The following is a 15,149-nucleotide window of genomic DNA, read 5'->3' on the forward strand; positions in this document are numbered from 1 at the left end:
TAAAGAGATCTCTGCAGATACTATACACTTAATCCCTGGAGGCTTCCTAGAGGAAGCGGGCTCAAAAAGGCTAGCACCGACAGAGCTCTGCTCTCTTAACACATCAGGCCAATTTAGGCATGCATAATTAAGGGGAAACGTCCCTTAACTGCAGACACAGGCAATGGTTGGTAGCAACATTAACTGGTAACCGAATTACCGTGGAAAGAACATTATTAAAATGGGAGGTCATCACTGCCAAGACAAGTATCAACCAGTTTATACTGCGTTGCACTTGCAGTGCATAAGCCTCTGACACAGGGTGGTTGAGCTGGTGTGGTATCTGTCCACCTTACCTCCTCTCGCAATCCAAATAAGGTAACAGCAAGCACATGATCTTCACACTGGATGACTTTCCCCTCCAAACTGAGAATATTTTAAACCATCCTTCAAGACAAGACCGTGAAAATATATACCCATCTGGGAGTAAACAGTCTGAAACAGGCTCAAAATGTATTGAAGAAAAAGGAGTCTCCAACATATAGAAAAACAAGTCTTGATGAATAGGAATTTGCATAGTTTCTGCAAAGGTCAACGCCATCTCACCAACATTTTAAGAGTTGTTTTTGGAAGGATGGGTTGTTTTGCTGTTTTGCTTTTCAGAGTATCAAAATGCATTTAGATAGTGGTGACCTGGTAGACACTATATACTTGGACTTTGAAAGAAGTAGTTCAGAAAGCCTGTCACTCAAAATGATAACGAAAGAAGAGGACGTATCCTTTTGTGTATTAGTAACTGGTTAAAGAACAAGAATCACTACTAAATGGAGACTTCTGAGAATGCATCATTAACAGGTAGTGCTCCCGCAAGAGACTTGTACTGGGACCAGTGCTGATGAGTCACTTTATTCAAGGGGGTAAAAAACAAAAAGGGACCGTGAAGATCTCCTAAAGGATCTCTCCGAAATGGGTGCATGAGCACTAAAATAGGAAATGTGGCTCAATGTTGTGAAAGTTAAAGTGATGCTTGATAAGGCCAATAATAAATAAATAAATAAATAAATCTTAACTTCACATGCACCATTATGGGGCTTCAGCTAGGAAAGAATGGGAATGTTAGAGTTGGAGGAAAAACAAGGCAATTAATGGACATCAGTTCCTTTGGTGCAAGCCCTGGTTCAGATGTCCATGCCCATATGAATATCAGCAGCTAATGAATAGGGGGAACGCTCAACTAAGGTAAACTGAAACAGGATGGAGTGTGAACAGAGAAAGAGTGGTGTAAAATCGATGCCAAAACAGTATTCTCATGACCTATCACAACATACCAACAGGCAGTAAGTGAGGGGAAAGATTTGCAAGACATCACCTGAACGACACAATACCTCTTAACAGAAAAGTTTACTTGAAACTGTGTCAATATAAGTCTGGTTATCAGTAATCGTTATGGCGAGAAATGCATCTGTGCATTTATGTTAAGAAACATGCATTCCTGTTAAGACTCTATGCATATGGAAGAACTCTCTTCTGCCTGCAGGTCTAGGATATTCTCTGCAGCCTCTCCACCCACACCCTAGTTTCCATTTTAAGAAGACTATTAAAAAAGAAGAAGAAAAGCTGTTTGTGCCTATTCTCTTGCTCCTGTTCTTGGCCTCATAGGTTTGTAACTGGTTAAGGGACAGAGGGAAGGACAAACAGTTCTCACAGTGGTAATCAAAGGAATCCCCCTAAGATTCTGTACTGGGGCCGATGATATAAACAATGTGAAGTCAAGGGCGAGTAGTAGAATGGCCAAATTTTCTGACGCCAGCAAATAAATCATGAAATCCAAAGCAGTCTCGCGAGACTCCAGAAGTGTGTCTTCAAAGTGGGTGAAGGTGCAAGAAGAGGAGAAATGAGGTTCAACAAGTGCAAAATGATGCATAGTGGGATGGGGAGAATTGAACTTTATAGATGTAATGATGTTATCTAAACTGGCTGTGACTACCGAAGAAGATCTTTGAGGCACAGTAGAGAGAGCAATGAAAGTGTCGACTCCAACAGCGTTCCAGCAGTGAAAGATGTAATGAAACAGGTTTTTATTTCTACAGATTTCATATCTACAGTGTGACTGCATTTGGAATACAATATATAGCTCTGGCCACCCTCTCTTAATGTCCTGTTCCATTCAGGGTGGGTTTAATTATTGGAATGGTTTTAGCTGGTTTTCATAATTGTATATTCTATTGCTGTCACCTGCCTTGGAACCTTACAGTGAAGGTTGGGTAAGAAATCTTTTAAATGAATAAATCTCCAGGGGAGGATGACAGCACCAGAAGATATATAGAAAAGAGCAACAAAAACAAAGGGCTAGAGAACCTTCCCTATAAAGGATAAAACGTTTGAAGCTTTTTAGGTTAGAAGATATGACTGTTGGGTTGGCATAATTAAGGTATAAAAATAACAATTGCTTGAAGAGAGTTGATGCCAGGGAATCCCCTTCTTATATAATACTTGAAATTTGAATGAAGTTGATCAGATGGCTCTTCAGAACAGACAAAAGGAAAGTATTTTATTCACCCTATGGATTGTTGACCCTTCCACAGGATAATGCCACGTTTCAAGAAGAATGGGACAAAATTCACAGGTGACAAGAGGGAGATCTTTGATGGCCATTAGCTGAGACAGCTGAATGAAGACCCAGAATCAGAGGGGCAATGCCCAATTCAGGAAACGGAACACTAGACTTTGTGGATCTTCAGTTGAATCCAGAAGGACCTTTATGTTCTTACTAAGCTCTTCTAATCAGTAAACATTATGGAAGATCGATAGGAAGTCACCTTGTATCCAAGCTTCTTGAGGAACTCGGACCATCAACACATTGAACTAGCATCAACTGTTATGTAAAGAAGCACATCCAACTGAGCTATCCAGGCTGCATAAGAATCCCTCTTTTGAGATTTCATGACATGGGGAATTGATTGTCACCATGTAGGAACAAGCTGTAAGAAAGGCTAGCCAGGATAGTAAGGAAGTAAAGACTTTTATTGTGTCAAAAATGACCCGCGGAATTTGCTTTTCAGCCAGTTTTATAATATAAACCTAAACTAGTTTTAAGCTCATGCAAGGCTGACGCAGATGTAATTCTAGCATAGCCATTAGGTGATCATGAATAGTTTGCAGGATCATGGGCTCCTTCCCTTAACTCCTTCCTGCTCACTCACAAGTTCCCCTTCTTCCTGTTTCATCAGTACTGCATGTGTCCAACATTAATCCTTGGCCAATGAAACTACAGGGTCACTCAATGCTAGCTAGCTTCTTTTTAAAGAAGTTTTGACATTAACTCCAGATGCCCTACTGACACAGGGTAAAGGGAAGAAGGAATTAGGGCTGCAGATTGGTCCTGAATCACTCCCACATTCCTCTTCCCTGCTAGCAAGCAGGAACAAACAAAATCCTTTGTTTAGCCAAGACCCAGCCTTGACTTCAAGCGTTTTTGCAAATTAAATTTTTATTGATTTTCAACACACATACATACATTTATAAATTACACATATATAGGTTACATATTTAACTTAGGCTCTATCATGCCTCTGACTTCCCTCCATTTCTTTGGTAAGTATCAAATAAAGTTCTAATATCACATACTCTATATATCTTATTATCAACTACACACTGTAAGAGTTATTCCAACCCTACCAGTGTCTTCAAAGATTTACAATTGTTTCTTATATGCATCAAATATTTACTCCAATTTTCTTGAAACTTCTGCTCGTCCTGATCTCTTAATTTTCCTGATAGTCTGGCCAGTTCTGCAGAGACTTCAAGCGTTTTTGGAGCAAAACAAACCATGATCCCTGGTTTGAATCCAACTTCAAGCCAAGGGTTGTGGTTTGCTTGCTCATGTTCACTTTTCATAAGGAGCTAATAAATAATTATTATTATTATACCTCACCCATTTGGCTGGGTTTCCCCAGCCACTCTGGGCAGCTTACCGCATATATAAAAACATAGTAAAACATGAAGCATTAGAAACTCCCTGATACAGATGTCTTCTAAAAGTTGTGTAGTTCTTTTATCTCCTTGGCAACTGACGGGAGGGTGTTCCACAGGGTGGGCGCCACTACTGGTTCCCTGTAACTTTGCTTCTTGCAGTGAAAGAACCAGGAGAAGACCCCTGGAGGAGGACCTCTGTGTCCGGGCTGAGCGTTTGGGGTGGAGACGTTCCTTCAGATATACTGGGCCAAGGCTGTTTAGGGCTTTAAAGGTCAGCACCAACACTTTGAATTGTGCTCAGAAACATACTGGGAGCCAGTGAATATCTTTTAGAACTGGTGTTATATGGTCCCGGCGACCAGACCCAGTCATCAGTCTAGCTGCCGCATTCTGGATTAGTTAGTTAGTTTCAAAGGTAGCCCCACGGAGAGCGCATTGCAGTAATCCAAGCGGGAGATAACCAGAGCGTGCACCACTCTGGTGAACCAGTCTGTGGGCAGGTAGGGTCTCAGCCTGCGTACCAGATGGAGCTGGTAGACAGCTGCCCTGGACACAGAATTGATCTGTGCCTCCCTGGACAGCTGTGAGTCCAAAATGACTCCCAGGCTGCGCACCTGGTCCTTCAGGGGGAGTGATGAGGGAAAGATCTGAATGATCATGATAAACCATTAACCACAGCCTACACCCCTACATCTGAACCAGGGCTTGCACCCACAGGCAGGGGTACCTTTACCTTTACCTTACCGTGGTGTGAGAACACACCCAGTAAGTGAGCAAGGAGCAGTTAGGGGAGGGAATGGCCCAATCCCACAGTCTACTCTATTTGCACAGGCTCTTAACTATCATGACCTCTCCATGGAATTTTAGGAATTACAGGGGAGCCAACAAAACTTCAAGATTAGCAAGCTTCATGCCCAGGATTCTTTGAGGGAAGTAATGACAATTTGGCGAGGGAAGCTGTTGTTGGTTTTTATTTTTGGTAGATGTAGCCTCAAACAATTAGTAAAAGCACCATAGCGGGGGGGGGGGGGGGGAGAGAGGAACCCTCCAGACATCAGTATTGCCTTGTCGACAATTCCCTCATTTTATTAGAAAACAATCATAGCTTAAAATGGTGCTCCATAGTTAACTTACATAAAGATCTGCTTTTTAGTTTAATGGAACAGTGGTCAATATATTTCAAACCCTGTCATGATTTAATGATTACAAGGCTTCTTTTGCAGTAATAGAGCCGTCTGAAATACACAGCCAGGTATGCTATTAAGGGAAAGCAATATAAATAAATCTTCAATGCATTCCTAAATGAGGAATTATTCATTTACAGTAAACCATGCAAGAAATCTATATCACAATGTCAAGTAGCTACTTTAAGATATAAATCTGAAGGCAGAACATTCATACAGACCCAAAATATCAATTAGGAAATATTAAACTTCAGCTCTGTTACTGATGCAAGCAATTTGGAAAGCCAAGACTTTTTCTTTTTCATTTTTGAAGATACACAGCAATAATGATGCTGCTCTTTGCAGTCTTCCCACATAACCACAGCCCTGTGAATAGTGTTTACAATCTAAAATATAGATTTCAATGCATAATTAATTGCAGTTGTTGAACTTGCATTCCCTTTGATATCAATAGAGATATCCTGTTCATGTTGCTCACTTGATACTTATTACTGGGATGCATCAGATGCTACAGAAGCTGGGACTCTTCTTCAAAGAATGATGGAGAGCTATAGTACACATAACACTAAAACAATGAACAACAGTCATCTTGTGTACTCATCTCTTCAGGTGTCAGCAATATTCCTAAGAAATAACTGGCACAAAGGAGACCTGAAATAAGCTTCTGGGTTGGCTCAATTACAACATGTCTAAAGACCTAACAACTCTTAGGGTGTATCTGTACCATAGACCAAGCTACCCCACCTGATGCCCTGCAAATGTTTTGAAGTTCCAACTCCCATATTCTCTTACCATTTGGTAATGCTGGCTCAGGGCTGAAGGAAGTGGAGCCCAAAACATCTAGAAGAACCAAGTTGGAGAAGGCTGCCAAAGACTTAAAACTGGTTTAATGTGAACTCTGGGAACTGCAGTTCTGGGCTAAGCATCCCCAACAGAGAATATTCTATGGGCCCTCACCTAAGTATAAATGCTAGGTTACTTTGCAGAAAACCCAAATAGTTAAAACCAGCATAAAAAGGATATAACTTTTCAGCATAGATGTTTCAGTTACTGGGCTGCCTCGCTGCTTAGTACTGACTCCAGTTCGTTAATGAATAAGTAAATAGTCTCCGGTCTCAATATTTAATGTATGTCCCATATTGCTATTATAAAAATGTGCTACAGATCCTTGGGACACCCCAGTTCTTTGCTTTCCCTGTACTGTGAAAACCATCCATCTATTCCAGCATCCTCAAAAGAGACTAAAAATGCAAGACGCGAAGAATGACATGAATCACTGAAGGAAATTGAGGGAGCCCCTTAGTTAGCAGGAGAATTGCTCCCAAATAATTCTTCAGCAAATAGGGAGGTTGTTTCCACATTATGAGAGATCTATTCCCTGAACCAAGAAGAGCCAAGGGACAGGCCTTCAACTCATATACTCAATCACGAGGCAAGAACAACCAAATCAGGAAATTCTACTGCCATGCAGAAGAATCAGTGTGGTGCATTGGTTAGAGAGTTGGACGAGAACCTGGGAGACCAGGGTTCAAATAGCTATTCAGGCATGAAGCTCACTGGGTGCCCTTGGGCCAGCCACTCACTCTCAACCTAGTCTACCTCACAAGGTTGTTATAAGGATAAAATGGGGAGAAGGAGAATTATGTATGCCACCTAGAGCTCCCAGGAGGAAACATAGGCTACAGTTGGGATGAATGAGTTTCATTTAATGATGAGGAAAGAGAATTTCTAAGGCTGGTTTAGGTACAAATCACTCTCTGATCTAAGAACTCTCAGGTCTGCTGGATCCTAACCCTCTGGTCCTTGCTGACCTTGCTATAGGACTGCTCTCATATTAATTCCAACTGCATAATTCATCTGCAGTGTTCACTCGTCAACAGAAGTGAGCTTGCAAACAGCCTGGGCACTGGAACTTCAACAAAACTCATTTCTGAAGCAGAGTCACTGTCGGCAAAAAGGGTCCAAAAGGCTGGGTTTTTTTAAAAAACAACACCTAATATTCATGCAAAAATTTATTCGTTACAAAGGAATCAGTACACAGCTCGATACAACAAAATAGCCCTGTAAAAAAAAAAGTGACCTATCAGGTTGTATAAGATAAAATAGCCTCATTTTGTTGTATCAAGATGTACATGTTATAATTTCACCTTAATTTTATTTTTATTGTAAACTGCCCTGTGATCCTTGGATAAAGGGTGGTATAGAAATTTAAATAGTAATAATAATAACAATATTTTTAATGAGGTAGTAGCAAAAGATTGCATGTGGCCTTACAAGTTTACTGTATTTTCTGGGGTAAAAGACTACTTTTTAACCCAGGAAAATCTTCTCAAAAGTCGGGGGTCGTCTTATACGCCAGCTACAGCAGCAGCTCCTGCAGCAACTCCCCACCAAAGGATAAAACAACAGCAAATTAAATCAGAGGACACCAAGCTCTCTAGATGAAGCAGAAATAAGCTTCAAAATTGGCCCCAGAAGCCCCCGGCCACTGGGAAGTAGAGCGGGTTTCCGAGCCGGACTGGACACTGGTTTTTTAATTTTTATTTGGTGTGCATTGGAAGAGGGGTAGACTTATACGGCGAGTATACGGGGTGGCATAAAAAGCCAAAAAGGAACTGGGTGGGGTTGAAAGAGCTCTTTGCAAGCAATCAGTTCAGACCTGCCCCTTCCCAATAGGGAACAGGAGAGAGAAAGAGGAGTGGACCTCAACATAAGGAGGTTCCCCACTCTTGGGTTTAGATTACAGAACTCCCATAATAACGTATTGAGTTGGATCTTAACGTTGCAAGTTTTTACACACCCAAAATTAGGTTCGCCTTTTCCTCGTGCCTACAGAACTTGAGGATTTCTCCCACAGCTCTGAGGGGCCTGGAAATGAACCTGTGGGTTTCGGACGAGGACAGACCTACCTGTCTAATAGCCAGCTTTTGTATTTGCAAAGATCCAGGCGCAGCCATTGTAGTTTTGTGTGTCCCAAGAGGTGTCAGTGCAACCTGACACTTGTGCTGCACCTAACCCTGCTTCCTTTCTCACACCATCTTATTAAGTAAGATGCAGACACAGAGGATTTCACTATCAGCAAAGCATGTTTTCTCTTTCTTGCTCTGTTTTCTCTCTCTCACACACACACACCCCACAACAGTTCTGCAAAAGTTGAACGTTTGCACAAGTTTTTGGCCAAATAAAGAATACGCCCTGTGGTGGATTTTTCTTCTTCTTGTGGGTCCACTTGGATGCTGCTGCTGCTTTAAATAAACAAATAAACAAACAAACAAACAAACAAACAAACAAACAAAGCAAGCAAACTGCCCGTAACATCCAAAGTGATCAGAAGCAAAACAGGTGGTGTTTAATGACACTGAACTTACCTTGGGGAACTGTTTTACTGGAATTAATACTTTCTGTCCCAATTTCATATTTTTGTTAATCACTACATCAATGTACTTTTCTTCTTCCTTGCCTTCTTCCCCTTTTTGGAATTTTTCAATTTCTGCAACAGAAAGAACACAATTTGTTTTTAGCGTTAATTTCCCCTAATTGCTTTGAACTTATCTTCTGATTTATCGTATTTTTTTGCTCTATAAGACTCACTTTTTCCCTCCTAAAAAGTAAGGGGAAATGTGTGTGCGTCCTATGGAGCGAATGCAGGCTGCACAGCTATCCCAGAAGCCAGAACAGCAAGAGGGATTGCTGCTTTCACTGCGTAGCGATCCCTCTTGCTGTTCTGGCTTCTGAGATTCAGAATATTTTTTTTTCTTGTTTTCCTTCTCCAAAAACTAGGTGTGTCTTGTGGTCTGGTGCGTCTTACAGAGCGAAAACATAAAAGTTTTTCTTCAGGGCAATTTTGAAAAATCTCACAGTACGCAACACAGGAAGCTGGTCTGTTTGTCTATCAAGTCAAGCACTCTGTTCTGTGGCTGACGGAAGCACCTTCAGAAATCATTTAATACTTGGTCGCTTTAACAGGGGGTGCCGTGGATGTAATCTGCATGGGTGCACCACTGCATTTCGCTATGCTCCTTCCGCTTACGTACATTGCCCTGATTTAAGCAATGGAGAGCAAAGTACAGCTGTTGAATCCCAGATTCCACTCCAATTTATGGCTGTCTGTCCTCATGGTTCCAGGTACACTTGGAAATCACATGGGCCAAAGATTTGAGGTTATATAAAAAAAGGAGGTGGAAATATGCCTCTATCTGGTTGGTTTCTTCATTGCTGCTCAAACTCACACAATTTAATAGTCAGGGAGGCGAATGAATCCTCTGTCTTTCCTTTTTAAGAAGTCATCTAATCTAGCAGCTACCAAGTGGAACCTACAATGAAGCGTTCCAATGCATTGTTCCTGTTAGGGGTTCAAGAATACTATATACTGTAAAGGGCTCAAAATCAGGGCCTTCCAATCTCCAGCTCCCCAGCCCCAATATCTGTTCTTTTCCAAATGACCCTCAACATCCCATGCCTCCTAAAAAATGTCAGGATCTCACTGGGCTCTTGGAAGGGGTTGTCCGCTTAGGTCAGGGGTAGGCAACCTAAGGCCCGGAGGCTGGATGCGGCCCAATCGCCTTCTCAATCTGGCCCGCGGACGGTCCGGGAATCAGCGTGTTTTTACATGAGTAGAATGTGCCCTTTTATTTAAAGTGCATCTCTGGGTTATTTGTGGGGCATAGGAATTTGTTCATTTTTTTATTATTTTTTTCAAAATATAGTCCGGCCCCCCACAAGGTCGGAGGGACGATGGACCGGCCCCCTGCTGAAAAAGGTTGCTGACCCCTGGGCTTAGGTTATGTGTTGTTGTTACTTCCTACAAAGCGCTGGGCCGGATCTGGAAGTAGCCTTCTGTCACGGGAAGGGAACCTTTGGATTAAGCCCAACAAAGAAATTCTGGGACAGTTCCTTTCTTTTAGGTTTAACGCACACTGTGTAAAACTACTTCCTTCCATACGCTCTTCATCCTCCTAAGAGGAAAGTGTTCTATTCCTGGGCTTTAATCAGCTGCTGCCTAAAGACATTTAGGACTTCATACACACTAAAAGAGGCAAGGAAAGTTGTCAGCACGTTCAGAACTTTGCAGTTCCAAATTAGAAGCAGGCGGATTTGAGAAAGGAAGGAATTAATCCTACACAACTCTTCAATTATTCTCAAATAGTTTTTTTCGCCATTTAACAAGGGCTAAACCTGAACACAGTATTCCTAAGTACCTCATTAATGACGCCGATACAATGAATATTCATTATCACGGAGAAGTATATTTAGCCATCATTTGTTCCGCTTTCTCCCAAACTCTTCATTAAACTCAAAAAGGCCTCAATTGAGGCTTTGGTATCTTATCTAGAACGTAAAATATCCCATGTGAAGAGGGCAGCCTTAAAATAAACCCATTCTGTACCTATGGAGGCACATTCCCGATGACAGCACTTAGCATTTATAAGGCACATAGTCGTGATCAAAGTGCGACACATGCAGTAATCCCTGCAACTGCTCTGTTAAGACAGATGGGTGCTATTATCCTCATATTGCAAGCTGGGGGTGAGACACTGCTAACCTGCCTCGGGGCAATGAAGTACACAGCTGACAGCAACACACATATTCAGAATTTCCCCTCAAAACAGACGAGACAGAGTAAACGGCCACAAAGTTTTTATTGGCTACTTTATTTGAGTTAGGAATTTAACTTCGGTTTGGAACCCCACTGTCAAACTTGCAGGCAAGGCTGCTCTCCTAAAATGAAGTTAGGACTGCCAACCTCCGCAACTGCCAACGTAACTGTATTTGCCAGAAAACATTATTTAGGAAACAGGACCGAAATAGACAAACACGCGCACACACAAAAGCCGTGTAATAAGCAAAAGTGCAAACATCTGCTGTTTTGCTTCATTATCAAGCTATTTCTCCCCCCAAGAATTCTTAAGCTGAAACCAGTTCCTAAAATACGTTAAGGGTGAAACAACTGCAGGTATGCAATTAAACTTTTAAAAACCCAAATCGTATCGGATCAGCATTCCCCCCCCCCAAAAAAAAGCAGCAGAAAACTTGTTTCCAAGAATATGATGGAAAACTGAGGAAGCTGGCATTTCCTTGGCAGAAGAGCAATCCTAAAGTTGAGACAGCCCTACAGATACCAAAGACAGAATAGTGTTAAACTGCAGTAAAAAATACTATAAGGAACAAACGATACTGGGAGCTGCTATGAACAGCTGCTATAGAACCTGTTCACTAGGTTAGGTTAGACTAAGACTGCATACAAACCATTCCTTTAAAGCACATTCAAAGCACATTTCACCCCTCAAAGAATTCTGGGTACCGTAGTAAAAGGGCTGCTGGAAACTAACTTGCAGTGTTAGAAACTGAGATACGAAAGCTAGGAGTTAAATGGTATCTTTAAATCTAGGTTATGGGCGCAACAACGGGATGTCTAGGCACGCTTTTCTAATAACAAGAATGCAAAGCTGAAAATGAATGAACTGCAGCTAAAATATTATGTTCAATTTTCACATGGTCCTTCCCCTGCTCACCCCCCTCATATTCTTAAGAGGGTCTCTTTCATGGGTAGGCAAACTAAGGCCCGGGGGCTGGATCCGGCCCAATCGCCTTCTAAATCTGGCCCGCAGACGATCCGGGAATCAGTGTGTTTTTACATGGGTAGAATGTGTGCTTTTATTTAAAATGCATCTCTGGGTTATTTGTGGGGCATAGAAATTCGTTCATTTTTTTCTTCAAAATATAGTCTGGCCCCCCACAAGCTCTGAGGGACAGTGAACCGGCCCCCTGCTGAAAAAGTCTGCTGCCCCCGGTCTCTTCTTTAGTCTTCGGAGAGTAGCTGGAAGTGGGGTGGCTGAAAAAGGTCCTCCTTTCCTTCCACTCTGCAGTTTTAGTCTGAAATCTTAGGCGCAGTACTGCGCCCAGAGCTCAGAAACTGCTCGCGCTAATGAAATTCCCTGTCACAAAATGCGCCTAGAACAATGGGAGTTTCGAACACTGTAACTCTGTGAAGGAGGGTAACCTACAGGGCCCAGAATTCTTTTTTTTTTACCATAATTTTTATTGAATTTTCCATGTTTCATTTAATTCAGTACACATATTCACAACTTATAATATTTGCTCAAAACGAGCTTAGACCTCCTTCTATCTCTCTTTCTGACATCCCTATAGTCTACAACATATTTTTCGCATTCCCGTAATCATTTCTTTATCCTATAATCACCTTAAAATATCACGTTCTTGTTTATAAATCAACATCTTAATTTCACATTGCAAAACATTTCACGTTAATGCTACAAATGTTTTTAAATGAGTACGATTTTCTTTCAGATAATTAATAAATTTGCTCCAGTCCTTTTGATATTTTTCTTCGTGCCGATTCCCGATTCTCCCTGTCATCTTCGCCAACTCCACAAATTCTACCATTTTTATTCTCTGTGAACTTACAGGGCCCAGAATTATTTGAGGGGAAGAATGTGCTTCCATGGTGTGATGTGTACACAGCCTAAGTTATGATTGGCTGAGCCTAGGTCAGTCTTTCCCAATTCAATGCCCTTTTCCAGACATTTTGGGCTACTGTTCCGGTCAGTCACAGCCAGCATGGTCAACAGGAGGCAAAATATCTGGAAGGCATCAGGGTGGGGAAGGCTAGCCTAGGTAGACTTGGTCCAAATCAAATGGCACATACGCCTTCAGAATAGCCTGCACTTGTTTTGACTACAATGCCACACATGCATAGCTCCTGCCCAGCGCTTAGCCAGGCATAGGCAAACTCGGTCCTCTAGATCAGTGTTCCCCAACCTTGGGCCTCCAGCTGTTTTTGGACTACAATTCCCATCATATTTGACCACTGGTCTTGCTAGCGAGGGATGATGGGAGTTGTAGTCCAAAAACAGCTGGAGGCCCAAGGTTGGGGAACACTGCTCTAGATGTTTTGGGGCTACAACTCCCATCATCCCTAGCTAACAGGACCAGTGGTCAGGGATGATGGGAATTGTAGTCCCAAGCATCTGGAGGGCCAGAGTTTGCCTATGCCTGGCTTAGGCACAATGGTGACTCCTTCTAAGTATCTCAAAACACTTTAAACACAACACAACTTAGGCAAACATCCTCATTTCTATCAGCTTGAGAAAGGATATGATGCACAACTCTTTCTATTTGCTAGAGTGAAACAAAAATGAAGATGCTTAGTTTAAGTTCGGGTTCCACATGCAAGTTTGATATGAAGCAAGTATTTTAGCCTGGGTTTTTATGCGAGCCGCACAACCAGTTCTGTGAATCAAGACTTCGATTTGGCTCGTTCTGCGCATCTGTTGTTTTGTTCTGTGCTCCTCGGGCTCTGCTTACAAATTAGTAAAACGTGTATGTATTCTCTCCTACATTTCCTAGGGATGATAACCTGGATAAACGAATGTAAATTTTAAAAACTACCAAAATTATCTAACACTGTATTGGCATCCGCCCACTGGTCCAACTGCATCAGCATTCATTGATTATGGCTACAGAATTTTACGGCGTGAACCTTTAAAAATGGAAAACTTTCCACGGATATATGAAGCACTGGGGGTGGGGGTGGGGAATTCACAGAAAATTTGCCATTCCCATTTTACGCTACTCAGCAGAATTCTTCTATGCAGCCATAGAGGGCTATCACGATTACCATATTTTTCTGTGCATTAGACTATATTTTTTCCTAAATTTTTGAAGTTAAAAATAAGGGGTCGTCTTATACACGGAGAGTGCATAGTGCATTTTCTTAATTTTGGGTAAAAAAAATAGGGGTTGTTTTATACATGTGGACGTCTTATACACGGAGAAATATGGAAACTCTTGTAATTAATATTATTTATTATTAAAAAGTAGAGACATCACCTTGCCAACAAAGGTCCGTATAGTAAAAGCTACGGTTTTCCCAGTAGTGATGTATGGAAGTGAAAGCTGGACCATAAAGAAGGCTGATTGCCAAAGAATTGATGCTTTTGAATTATGGTGCTGGAGGAGACTCTTGAGAGTCCCATGGACTGCAAGAAGATCAAACCTATCTTTTCTGAAGGAAATCAGCCCTGAGTGCTCACTGGAAGGACAGATCCTGAAGCTGAGGCTCCAATACCTGGCCACCTCATGAGAAGAGAAGACTCCCTGGAAGGCAGTCTTCTGCAGGAGGCAGTGGAAGACAGAAGTGCCTGGCGTGCTCTGGTCCATGGGGTCACGAAGAGTCGGACACGAGTAAACGACAACAAATTATTAATATTAATATTTACTTTTATTTATTATCAATTGAGGACAAACTAACATAGAATCATAGAATATTAGAGTTGGAAGGGATTCAAGGGTCATCTATGATACAATGAAGTCTAAGAAGAACCCCGTGTAGAACCAGAAGTTGCAAGCTGCCTACTGTCACTTTGACCAGTTTCTCGCTACCACAAAATAAATGTCAAAGGTGACCTTGTCCATTCTCCTCATTTCCACTTCTGTTCTGAGGAAGCATGAAACCCAGGTGCTATCAAAGTAGCCCCAAAACTCACTTCAGGATTGTTTCCACTATATAGCATGCTAAATTAATAGTGGATAGCCAAGCCAGAGCAATGAGGAAATCCAATCAGATTTTCAAGGTCGAATGAGCAGGCGGATTTGCCTTCCCTTAATCCCTAGATTACATTCTGTACTACTAGTAGGCTTTGTGCGTCTCCTAGCTCAAATATAATAGATGAACATGTGATTAAGGTTTCTGATAATGCTAAGGATTAAAATCCCCGTGTTCCCAAACCATGGACCCAAATGTTTATAGTAGTCCAGAAATTCATGTCGGTGGAGGAATTACTGGATTTTGTTCAGAGCAGAGTAGGCTAAGCAAGGATTGCTTCCCACTGAACCCACATGGCAGACCATAATATAATTGAGTGCATTAGATAATGGAAAAGTAGACTTGTTTCGCTTTAATCTCAAAGATAGAATTAAATCTTCCTCTGGGAGGACTATTATTGTCGGCTATGTTACTTCTATTAAAGTTGCGTGCAAAAGAATTTAGGG

At 41.7% G+C, this 15,149-nt stretch overlaps 1 protein-coding gene across 3 annotated transcripts in view; it reads right to left on the minus strand.

Annotated features, from left to right (window-relative positions):
- Nucleotides 1–15,149, minus strand: part of KHDRBS3 (KH RNA binding domain containing, signal transduction associated 3) — a 114,511-nt gene that overhangs the window by 56,085 nt on the left and 43,277 nt on the right. For all 3 annotated transcript variants that reach the window (XM_028736109.2, XM_077932722.1, XM_077932721.1), the window contains exon 2: nucleotides 8,507–8,628. In XM_028736109.2, coding sequence (XP_028591942.1) covers nucleotides 8,507–8,628 — 122 coding nt within the window. The remainder of the gene's footprint in view (nucleotides 1–8,506; nucleotides 8,629–15,149) is intronic.

The sequence above is a fragment of the Podarcis muralis genome, chromosome 8 (genome assembly GCF_964188315.1).
Source record: "Podarcis muralis chromosome 8, rPodMur119.hap1.1, whole genome shotgun sequence".
In the NCBI taxonomy this organism is placed as follows: Eukaryota; Metazoa; Chordata; class Lepidosauria; order Squamata; family Lacertidae; genus Podarcis; species Podarcis muralis.